The sequence below is a fragment of the Nematolebias whitei genome, chromosome 10 (assembly GCF_014905685.2).
Source record: "Nematolebias whitei isolate Nwh7 chromosome 10, NemWhi1, whole genome shotgun sequence".
Classification (NCBI taxonomy): domain Eukaryota; kingdom Metazoa; phylum Chordata; class Actinopteri; order Cyprinodontiformes; family Rivulidae; genus Nematolebias; species Nematolebias whitei.
Genome location: NC_056507.1, coordinates 31031157 through 31042221, shown reverse-complemented (window position 1 = coordinate 31042221; position 11065 = coordinate 31031157). Strand labels below are relative to the sequence as shown.

General features: G+C 41.8%; 1 protein-coding gene across 1 annotated transcript in view; it reads right to left on the bottom strand.

Annotated features, from left to right (window-relative positions):
* The window catches only part of ctdspl2a (CTD (carboxy-terminal domain, RNA polymerase II, polypeptide A) small phosphatase like 2a), a 19700-nt gene extending 9012 nt beyond the window's left edge, over positions 1 to 10688 (bottom strand). The window contains exons 1-4 of the mRNA XM_037683590.1: positions 10491 to 10688; positions 6812 to 7023; positions 5192 to 5327; positions 3979 to 4125 (exon numbers count right to left, since the gene is read on the bottom strand). Coding sequence (XP_037539518.1) covers positions 3979 to 4125; positions 5192 to 5327; positions 6812 to 7000 — 472 coding nt within the window. The 5' untranslated portion in view covers positions 7001 to 7023; positions 10491 to 10688. The remainder of the gene's footprint in view (positions 1 to 3978; positions 4126 to 5191; positions 5328 to 6811; positions 7024 to 10490) is intronic.
* Between the last annotated feature and the right edge of the window lie 377 nt (positions 10689 to 11065).

Genomic DNA, 11065 nt, shown 5'->3' with positions numbered 1-11065 from the left:
GTGCAAATGTAAACAGTAGTGCAAATGTAAACAGTAGTGCAAATGTATAGATAGATGCAGAGTTCAGTGTTAAAAAGTTTTTGTGTTGTGTGGAAATGTGTGAAAGTTTTGTGTGTTAAGGCGGTACAAGAGGGAGAGGAGGCAGAGCAGGAAGAGAGTTCAGCATCCTGACTGCCTGATGAACAGAGCTGTCTCTCAGTCTGCTAGTTTGAGCCTGGAGACTCCACAGTCTCCTCCCTGATGGCAACAGGCTGAAGAAGCTGTGTAGTGGGTGTGTGGGATCATCCGCCATGCAGAGGGCTTTCCGAGTGAGGCGGGTACTGTGTAAGTCGTGTAATGAGGGGAAGGAGGTGCCGACGATCTTCTCGGCTGCTCTCATGATGCGCTGGAGTGTGTTGCGGCAGGATGCAGTACATGCACCAAACCACACCGTGATGCAGCTGGTCAGGACACTTTCTATGGCACCCCTGTAGAAGGTGCACATGATGGGGGTTGGAGCTCCAGCTCTTTTCAGCTTGCGGAGAAAGTAGAGGTGCTGGTGAGCCTTCTTCGCCAGTGATGCAGTGTTCCTGCTCCAGGACAGGTCCTCTGAGACGTGCGCTCCCAGAAACTTGGTGCTGCTCACTCTCTCCACAGTAGTACCATTGATGGTCAGAGGAGCATGCTGGACGTGCATCTTCCTGAAACAACAATCTCCTTAGTCTTATCCACGTTCATAGAGAGATTGTTGTGTCCGCACCACAAGGCCAGGCGGCTCACCTCGTTCCTGTAGTCTGTCTCATCATTGTTGCTGATGAGACCCACCACAGTCGTATCATCCGCAAACTTGACAAAGTAGTTGGAGCTGTATGATGGTGTGCAGTCTTGTGTCAGAAGGGTGAATAGAAGTGGGCTCAGCACGCATCCTTGGGGGGCCCCTGTATTCACTGTGATGGTGCTAGATGTGTTACTGCCGACCCGTACTGCCTGTGGTCTCCCGGTCAGGAAGTCTAGCAGCCAGTTAGACAATGAGGTAGTCAGCACCAGACTGTCCAGTTTAAGGATGAGCTGTTGGGGGATGATGGTGTTGAATGCCGAGCTGAAGTCAATGAACAGCATTCTAACATAAGAGTCCTTAGTGTCCAGATGTGTGAGGGCTGTGTGGAGGGCAGAGGAGATGGCGCCGTCGGTCAAACGATTTGGCCGATATGCAAACTGGAAGGGATCCAGGGAGGCAGGAAGGACAGAGTTGATGTGCTTCATGACTAGCCGTTCGAAGCACTTCATCAAGATGGGGGTGAATGCCACCGGACGATAGTCACTGAGGCAGAGGGCGATGCCTTCTTTGGTACAGGGATGATGGTGGTGGCTTTAAAAACAGGTGGTCTGACTCAGCGAGATGTTAAAGATATCCGTGAAGACCGCTGCAAGTTCCACTGCACAGTCCTCCAGCACATGACCAGGTATGTTGTCAAGACCAGAAGTTTCTACCATAATACATCTCGTCTTAAGAAAGGAGTCTAAAAAAGTTATTCCAAAAAAAAAAAAAAACTATTTAAGGAAAAACATGTACGGTACTATTTATATGACAGTGCGTGTACACTGACCAGAATCTAGAGGCAGGAATAAAAAACAAATAAAAATATAGTGACAAAACTTTTTGCACACCTAAAGGTTACATAAGCATCATCATCCACCCCCAAAACCACACATCTGAGAGCTTATTTCTGCCCATCGCTCACTTTACAAAAGTTTTCATGTAAAGAGGAGTATACTGCGTACACGCCCTGCATCAGTACACAATTCTGTGTTCTATAAAGTTCTCTAATGAAACACTGAGGTTGTAAGAACACTTGAACCTGCACCATTTAGATCCTCAAGATCAATGGCATTTAGAAGGAAGAGATTTTTAACAACTTTATTTTACATTTGTTTACCTTAAAATAACAATTTCATTCAAAGGAGTTATATTTACAGGATTTCAACTCACGTAGTCATTTAACCTTCTTTCGGTTTTCCTCTCTTCAGGGGTCTCCACAGCGAGTCATCCTCCTCCATCTCACTGTCCTCTGTCCTCAATCCAACTACCTCCATGTTATCTCTGCATCCATATGTGACTCTTTGCCTTTTTCCTGGCAGCTGTATTTCTAACATCCTTCTACCAATATACCCACTGTCCCTCCTTTGGACATGCCCAAACCATTTCAGTCTGGCCTCTCTAACTTTGTCTCCCAGTTGTTCAACCTGTGCTGTACCTCTGATGATCTCATTCCTAATCTTATCCACCCTTAAGGAGAACCTCAACATCTTAATTTCTGCTACTTCCAGTTCTTTATCCTGTCTTTTTGTCCATGTCTCTGTCTCCAGATCATACAACATAGCTGGTCTCACCACTGTCTTATAAACTTTTCCTTTAACCTTTGCTGACACCCTTTTGTTGCAAATCACCCCTGAAACTTTTCTCCATCCACTCCATCCTGCCTGGACTCTCTTTTTCACCTCTTTTCACCACATTCCCCATTTTCCTGGGGAGTTGATCCCAAGTACTTGAAGTCCTGCACCTTTGTGACCTCTGCTCCTTGTAGCCTCACTGTTCCACCGCCATCCCTCTCATTCACACACATGCACTCTGTCTTACTACAGCTGACTTTCATTCCTCTTCTTTCAAGTGCATACCTCTCCAAGTTCTCTTCCACCTGTTCCCTGTTCTCACCACAGATCACAATGTCATCTGCAAACATCATAGTCCACGGGGATTCCTGCCTGACCTCATCTGTTAGTTGGTCCATTACCAGAGCAAACAAGAAGGGTCTCAGAGCTGATCCTTGATGCACTCCCACCTCCACCTTGAAGCTATCTGTCACGCCTACATCACATCTCACCACTGTCCTGCTGTCCTCACACATGTCCTGTACCAGTCTAACATACTTCTCTGCCACTCCTGATTTCCTCATGCAATACCACACCTCCTCCCTCGGCACTCTGTCATATGCTTTTTCTAAATCCACAAAGACACAGTGGAGTTTCTCTCTGTACTTCTCCATCAACATCCTCAAAGCAAAGATGGCGTTTGTGGTGCTCTTTCTCGGTATGAAACGATGCCATGTAGTCATTTAATACCATTTATTTTTCATATTTGATCATTTATGGCATTAAAAATTTCACAGTACAGGTACCTCTAGTGAGTGAGTGACCATACATCAGAAAGCATGCCAGGTCCTGCTCTGCTCTGATTGGTTAAAATGATGACTGTGGTCCTCGGTATTTGTTGAAAGCAGCATCAGCTTAATCACTGAATAGTAATTAGAACAGATGGCTTTAAACAGACCACAAAAATAAACATAAAACATTTTTTTTTTACTTTTCATGTTTACAGTTGACAGAAATTAGTTTTGGACATGTTTTGACACTTGTAGGGCTCATACCCGACTTATGAGGCGTCCAGCTGTGCTGTTTGACACTTCTACATTGAAGAGTTTTCAATTTTGAGCTCTGACAGGAAATTGTCCACAGACGGACGAACAGACGGCACCATACCATAATACATCTCGTCTTAAGAAAGGAGTCTAAAAAAAGTTCTTCCAAAAAAAAACCCAACCTATTTAAGGAAAAACATGTACGGTACTATTTATATGACAGTGCGTGTACACTGAATTTAAAACACAAATATGTGTTTGCTATTATGATGATGACTTTACAAACTAAAGAAAATGAACAGAACATTTTAACAGCAGCTTGCAGCTCAGATGAGGGCACCCCCCCCCCCCCCCCACACACACACACACAAAGCTCAACTATTGTAATAAACACTTCATAGATTTTTTGTATTTCATTTAAAGCAATTATACGATGACTGAGAAACAGAACCTGTTAGTATTACCTTTGAATGTTATATTGATGAAAAAAAGACATTAAATGTTGGGCCTCCTAAAAGAGAACAAGAAAACAGGTGGTGTGTTTCTAAAGTGTGTATTTGATGAAACATATTTTATAATTTACCAGTTTTAGTTGCTGGTGAGAAAAAGTTGAAGACTGGAGAGAAGATGGTTCCCAGTAGCGTGGTACGTGGAGGGCTACTTGAAGAGTCAACAGGGGCCTCTAGTTTACCGTTGGGCTTTATAGGTTTATTGTTGCAGCTCGCCGTGTCTATACAAAGTACAAGTAAACATTCTTTAACAGCAACATAGATAAATACACATCTGTTTATCAAATGAATTACACACATTTGATGGTAAAATAAAGTACACAGGCTTATAATTCTAAGGACTTTACATCAGGCCACAATAAGTACAAGCTTGGATCCTTTTTACATCTTAGTACTAAAGAAAACCTACAAGGACCAACTTACAGTATATCACCATGAGTGAAAAGCTAAGTACAGTAGTCCCTCGCTACTTCGTGGGTCGTTTATCCCGGATTTGTTATTTCACGATTTTTCAAAATAAGACTGGACATGACACAAGTGGCTGACTGATGGATGAGCCATGGGTTGTTTATTTAAAATAAATTATTATGCACCATGTGTGCAGCCCACAAGTGCAGGGGGAAGCTCCCTCCTGCAGCTGATCAGCTGATCTCCTTCTCTGCCACACACACATTTCTGCTGCTGCAGCTTTGTGAAGAGTTAACCCTTTGCTGTCCAGATGCACCCATCGACTTTTGTCTTCCAACTTGAAATTCAAAGTGTGTCACATCGTAAAAATCATCATAATCACAAAATATAAAAGTGTTAAAAGTTATTTTAAATTATTTAGAACTTCTATGTTAAGATGTTTCAGTGTAGTTGATCAAGAAGTACATTTCTGCTCCGTGCTGCAGAGCTAAAGATGTGTGACATCCTTTCATGTCCTGCTGCACTTCTCTTCTCTAAAATTTAAATTTAAATACCGTAACATTTTAAATAATCAATTCATGCTGCACAGATCGATTATTTAAATTGTTAACAGTATTTAAATTTTAATTGTTTATTTAAGGAGGGACATTGGGAGTAACAGGTGATGAGTGAGATTACAGCCTGGCACATGTCATGACAAAGTTTACTGAACTTGGACTGAACTTGGACTACTGTATCTCTACTTCACGTTTTTTACTTATCACGATCACTTATCGGTGGGCGTGGTCCCAAACACCCGCAATAAACAAGGGACCACTGTACACCCACGACACAGGATTACTGGTATACAACTTCAGGCTGTGAGCGGGTCTGTGGTACCTTTACTTTGAGTTTTCCGGCAAACTTTGGAGACAGTTTTGTTAGAGAGACCTCTGGTCTGTGGTGTTGAAGTGATCAGATCATTGTCAGAGTTACAATCAGTGCGACTTCTCTTGGCTGGAATGTCCTGCTCCGCCTGAAAAAACAAGTTCAAATTAGACATTGTCCACATACATTACATTTTTATACTGTAAATAAATAGTTTGCCTTTTAAGCACATCTTGTTGTTAAAAAAAACAAAAAAACTTTGCAACTTCCCATTCTGTTTGGAAGGAATGGTGGCAAAGCAGCACGTCGTGATAACGAACCACATTCTTATTAGACTAAGACTTAAGGTTTTTAAATGTCACATTGAAAACAGAAAGGTCAGATTTGTAAGCGAGGTAAAATATTTATAGCTGCCAACTTCAACAGACAGAAGCCAGGAACTGAAAAGAATACAGGATAGAGAAATTACCAACAGGTCAAGTCAATAAGACCAGATCTCTTTACAACGAAACGTTTACACGTGGATGCTACCTTGACACATACTGTACACCCATCTGTCCTTAACGATAAATAAACGGGGACGTCCAACTCACTTTCTGGGACTTACTGTAACTGTACTGATGCATTGCTACGTGCACAGAGAGCAATGTGGCTCGTTGTCACCAAACCTGCTGCAAATTAAAAAACGTCTTATGGTTTGCTGCTTTCTAATAAAGAACTGCCAACTTTTAGAATAAGATGATTAAGTGAAATTATTTAATTTACTGAAAAGAAACCGCCCAGATGACCTGAATGAACTTTGTTGGATCTTCTACCTGGATTATTGAGCATGAACTTTGATGTTTTGAAACCACTTTGGCTATGGCTGCCTCAAAGGAGGTGACGGGGGAGAGGGTGGGCCCCAGAAACCATCTTATCACCAGCAAACTGGTTGGTCCACTATGTGGATGTGTTGCTTGTGGGACTCAGTTTGTTGGGGCTCCTTGGACTGATGAAGTCCTTTGAATGAAGAACGAAACATCTCAACAACAAAAAAGAAACCGTCCAGATGACCTGACTTAACGCTGATGGATTTTATGCCTGGATTATTGAGCATGAACTCTGAAAATTTACTGACAGTTTCTGTTACTGAAGGAGCTCAGGCTAAAGTTATAGATCTCTGAAGAGATCATTTTTATTTACTCTTTAAAACATTCGCTAGTTTGTAAAACTGAGGACATCCACAGGTATTAAAAGTAAAATTTGGTAAGATTTTATATAATTATATATTGTAAAACATTAAAATTATGTTTTTTTTTCATCCCTGAAAAACAGCTGTGTTCCCTCAGGAAAGCTCGTATATAGAGTGAAGTAAATTCAAGGTGTTAGCTTAGCAGGCTCACACACACATCAAGAGATTTATTCCTAAATAAAACTTTTGTCTAAACCTTCTTTTTTATATAACACTGCTTCAATGTGTACATGTAAGTAATTTTGTTAATATGTACTTTAAAACACTACAACCTAACAGATTCAAGTTACTGTTTCACTTGATTTGATTAATGTGCTGCTAAGAACTTTGTTCTTCCTTTCGTAGGGGTTCAGGTGTACAGAATCCTTTTAAACGAACAGCAGTAAATCATCAGCGTCTACCTTTACAGCATTTCCTCGGATGAATTTCTTTATCGTGGAGAACAGGCCAGTGTCGTTCTTCTGCATTCTGCCTCGGCCTCTCACCGGGGACGGCTCCACTTCACCGTGCTTCCGTTTGGGCTGGGACGGGTGCGTTCGACGGCCTCTGTTCAGCTGCTGAGGAGCTTTACGCACTCTCAGCTTCATCATGCTCCAACGTCACATAGAAAAATCTGAACAAGAAAAAAGAAGAGTGAGAAAGAGCCTAATCTAACTTTGGATAAAGATTGTTAGTTTGGGACAGTCTCTGGGCTCCACATGGCATGGCACGAGCATCTCAAGATTGTCTTGAGACGTTTCTGATGATCCTCATCTTCCTCGCGCGTGTCACAGAGGTGCACAATCCTGTCGCTTGAGTATTGAACGTGATCCAAACAACCTGTCTGAATGTTGCCGTGAGCCTCTAACCCATCTCAAAAACACAAAAGCTGTTGTTTGACGGAGCTCTCCTGTGACAGGAAACATCTGGGACCACGTCTAAAACCACACAGAAGATAAACTGCTGGTTCAAATCTGTATATTTTACATTTCAAACATTTACTCCAGCAGATTCAATCAGGAATGTGGAGGAAGCTGCCAAAGCGATCAGAGGTGGCTACAAAATAGGTGCAGCGGACAACAAAAAGAAAGTGCATGGCTAAAAATGCAGTTTTGCGAGACAGTTGCACAAAACCAAGGAATCCAGTTGCTCAAAATATGGCCACACGGCAAACACAGAGAAAGAGACAGCAACAGAAAATTAAGCCATTTTCTCACAACTTTGAGTCACCAACAAGTCCAGTGAAACACTACTGGAACAAACTGAGGTCCAACATCCCAGTTATGACTCCGTGTTCATTACAAAAAACATGCAGACAATGTCTAATGCCCACACTGCTCACCTTGTGCAATATTTAAACTCTAAAAACATTTTTTAATATATTTTGACTTCTAAAGCTCAGCAGCTTGAAATAATTGAGTCCTCTGTGCTTGTTTACATTTCATTTAAGAAAACTGTGACCGACTTATGTCTGAAGCTTCACCTAATATGATCTGGTGAAACAATTCCCACGTGAGGAGGACGACACCTCTGGTCCTACAGTGAAGTTCAGTGATGCTCGTGGTACTTCAAACACATTTTATGACATGAGGGTTGTGCTGGTTAAAATGAGTCCCAATGAAGAAATGGTCAAATTTTGAGTTACTATTGTCAAATTCTCTGATTTATCACCCGGCCTGCCAAAAAGCTAGTTCTGTTTACAATGGTCTTGGTTTGAAAACTCATTTTAATTTATCTATTGGGGAAATTGAATTTCAGCCTTTTATTTAAAAAGGGGAATCCCAAGCTTCACAATGATGCCAAACATTATACGAAGGGATTTCCCAGTCCTACAGCAGAGAAAAATGGTACGTTTCAAAGGAGATTATAAGACAAAAGATTATTTCTGAAGACATACAAGTAAGAAAACTCCGATCTAAAGCTATATTAGGAAGATTTTATACATTCTCCGTTAGGTTCCCAGGACAGATGGTGTCTTTATGGACTGATTTTTACACAAATCAAATCTTAGTTATGCTAAAAAAAATCAACATTTTCCTTATTTTGAACAGCCTGTGCTCATTCCAGCTCATTTTGCCAACACCAGTCATATTTAATTCATTGTATGTCAGAGAAATGAAGATTCAGTGTTCCACACTACAGGTGCTTCTCAAAAAATTTGAATATCGTGAAAAAGTTCAGTTTATTCTTTTGTCAATCATTTCAGAAAGTGAAACCCTTATATATAGATTCATTACACAGAGTGAAATATTTCAAGCCTTTCTTTCTTGTAATTTTGATGATTATATCTTACAAATAATGAAAAAAAACTAAACTCAGTGTTTCAGATAATTAGAATATTCCACTGGTTTTGGTAGCTTTGTCAGTGTGGGCCGGTGCTGAGTCCTGCAGGAAAATGAAACCAGCATCTTCATAAAGCTCGTCAGTAGAAGGAAGCATGAAGTTTCTAAAATGTCCTGGTAGATGATGTGTTGATGTGGACTTCAGAAAACCCAGTGGACCAGAACCAGCAGAGGACATGGACCCAAACCATCCCCGACTGTGGAAACTTCACTCTGGACTTCAACAACATGGATTCTGTGTCTCTCCTCTTCCTCCAAACTCTGGGACCCTGATTTCTAAATGACATAAAAATGTACTTTAATCTGAAAAGAGGACGTTGGACCACTGAGCAACAGTCCAGCGCTTTGTTTCCTCAGCAGGTAAGACACTTCTGACATCATCTCTGGTTCAGGAGTGTCTGGACTCGAGGAATGAGACATTTGTGGCTCATGACTAGAGTTATCAGCTGATCAGGGTGAGACACCAGTTTACAAGATTGAACCTATTTATAATATTCTGATTTTCTGAGACACTTATTCCACCACTTAATCAGCAGATTTACAAGAAATAAAGGCTTCAGATACTTCACTCTAATGAATCGATTTCACTTTCTGAAATGACTGACAAAAAAAGTGAATTTTTTCCACAATATTCATTTTTTTAGATGCACCTGTATTTATCTATTTAGGCTGAAAACAACTTGTGTACGAGTTTTAATAACCTTGCCCCGACTTTCAACCTTAAACAGATAAAAGCTGTTGCTAAAATAACTACAAGGACAAACAGCTTCTGTATTTTGTTTTTGCTTACATTACGCTCCAAAGTATCCAGCATACAGTTTGGACTTTGATAGAAATTTCCAAACAATTATCATATTAACACTAATAATAATAATAATAATAATGTTGTCTCTGTATGCGTTATCAAGTCTTCAGTTCTTTTTCCTGTCTGAACTCAAGAAATAGTGTATTATTTCCCTGCTTGAACTGGACAATAACTAATTTGAAAAACCTGCATGAATTAAAAAAACTAGCTTTGACAGTTTTAGCGCCACTTTCTTCATCCTGTTCCCGCTCCTACATGACAAAATATACATCTTGTTGTCCAGAAGTTGTAATTAATTAGTGTTCATCTGAGCTGATGAATAAAAAGGCTTTGGGTCGTTTAAAGACCTTCACACATCGGGTTCTGCTTCCTGTCTGCAGCGGGAAGCTTCAGTTCGGACTCGTGTTTAGTAGATTGTAGTTAAATTACGTCTGACAGCAAACTGCACGGCAGCCTGTGGTTATGTAACATCGGACAGGCTGCATTCACAACCAGCAGCTGCCCAGAATTAACCTCACGCTGACCTGACACTGGTGGCTAATGTTTGGAGACAGAACATCCAGTGGATGTGGACACAACTCGGACCAGTCGGCCCATTATAAGTGTTGTTATTTAATGCTAACGAACCAGATGCTGTCAGCAGCGACTAACAGGTTCCTGTTAGCATCGAGGCTAGCAAGGCAGCAGAAGCAGAGCCGTAACGTTGTTCACCTCCCCACCCCCTGTCCGCTAAGGTCGCCCCCTGTAATTATGCTTGTGGCATGCGAACAGAACGCTAATTTATTTGCGCAACAAAGCGAATAAACAAGTGATTGTGTTCGCTCCGTAACTATGTTCAGCCATTAGACTACGCCCCCTTCGCCGACTAACGTTAGCCGCTAAGCTAGCAGCGGCTGGACTCTCTCGCGGGGAACAAATGTTTTTTGTTTGTTTGTTTACGTGTTTGCTGCTTACCGACGGTAAATGGAAGCTCGGTAAAACTCCGCCGAAGCGCTGTCAACGTCGCCCGCGACCGTGGCGGCCACCCGATGGTAGTGGAGCCGTGGTCGTCCGCCAGCCAGCTGCGTCCGTCGCTCAGCGGCTAACGAGTCACGGATGAGCCGACTGTTCGGGCGCCATTTCCCGCCTCATCACAAACAGAACGTTGGCGCTGCGCACGAGACACTGCGACACCGACGTAGAGGAACCGACGTGGCGGAAAATAGAAACGCCCCCTGCTGGTGGTGGTGCGGGACTACAGGACCGCTGCTAATAACCGCACATGAAGCAGGTTGTAGTGCATTTGTCAGGGTAATTATTCACGGTTACGGTGCACGCTTTTTTTTGGACAGATTAACGGACTTAAAATAAAAAAAAAGAACCAAGGTACGTATTGAATTAAATCAGGAACTACACAAAAGAACACAGTGGCGTCTCCAGGATTTTTTTATGTGGGTACTATGTATGTGGGGGCCACTAAAAATCTTGAGGTGGCACACCAAAGCCAAAAGCCAGAACAGAATTTTAGGAGATTATATATATATATATAT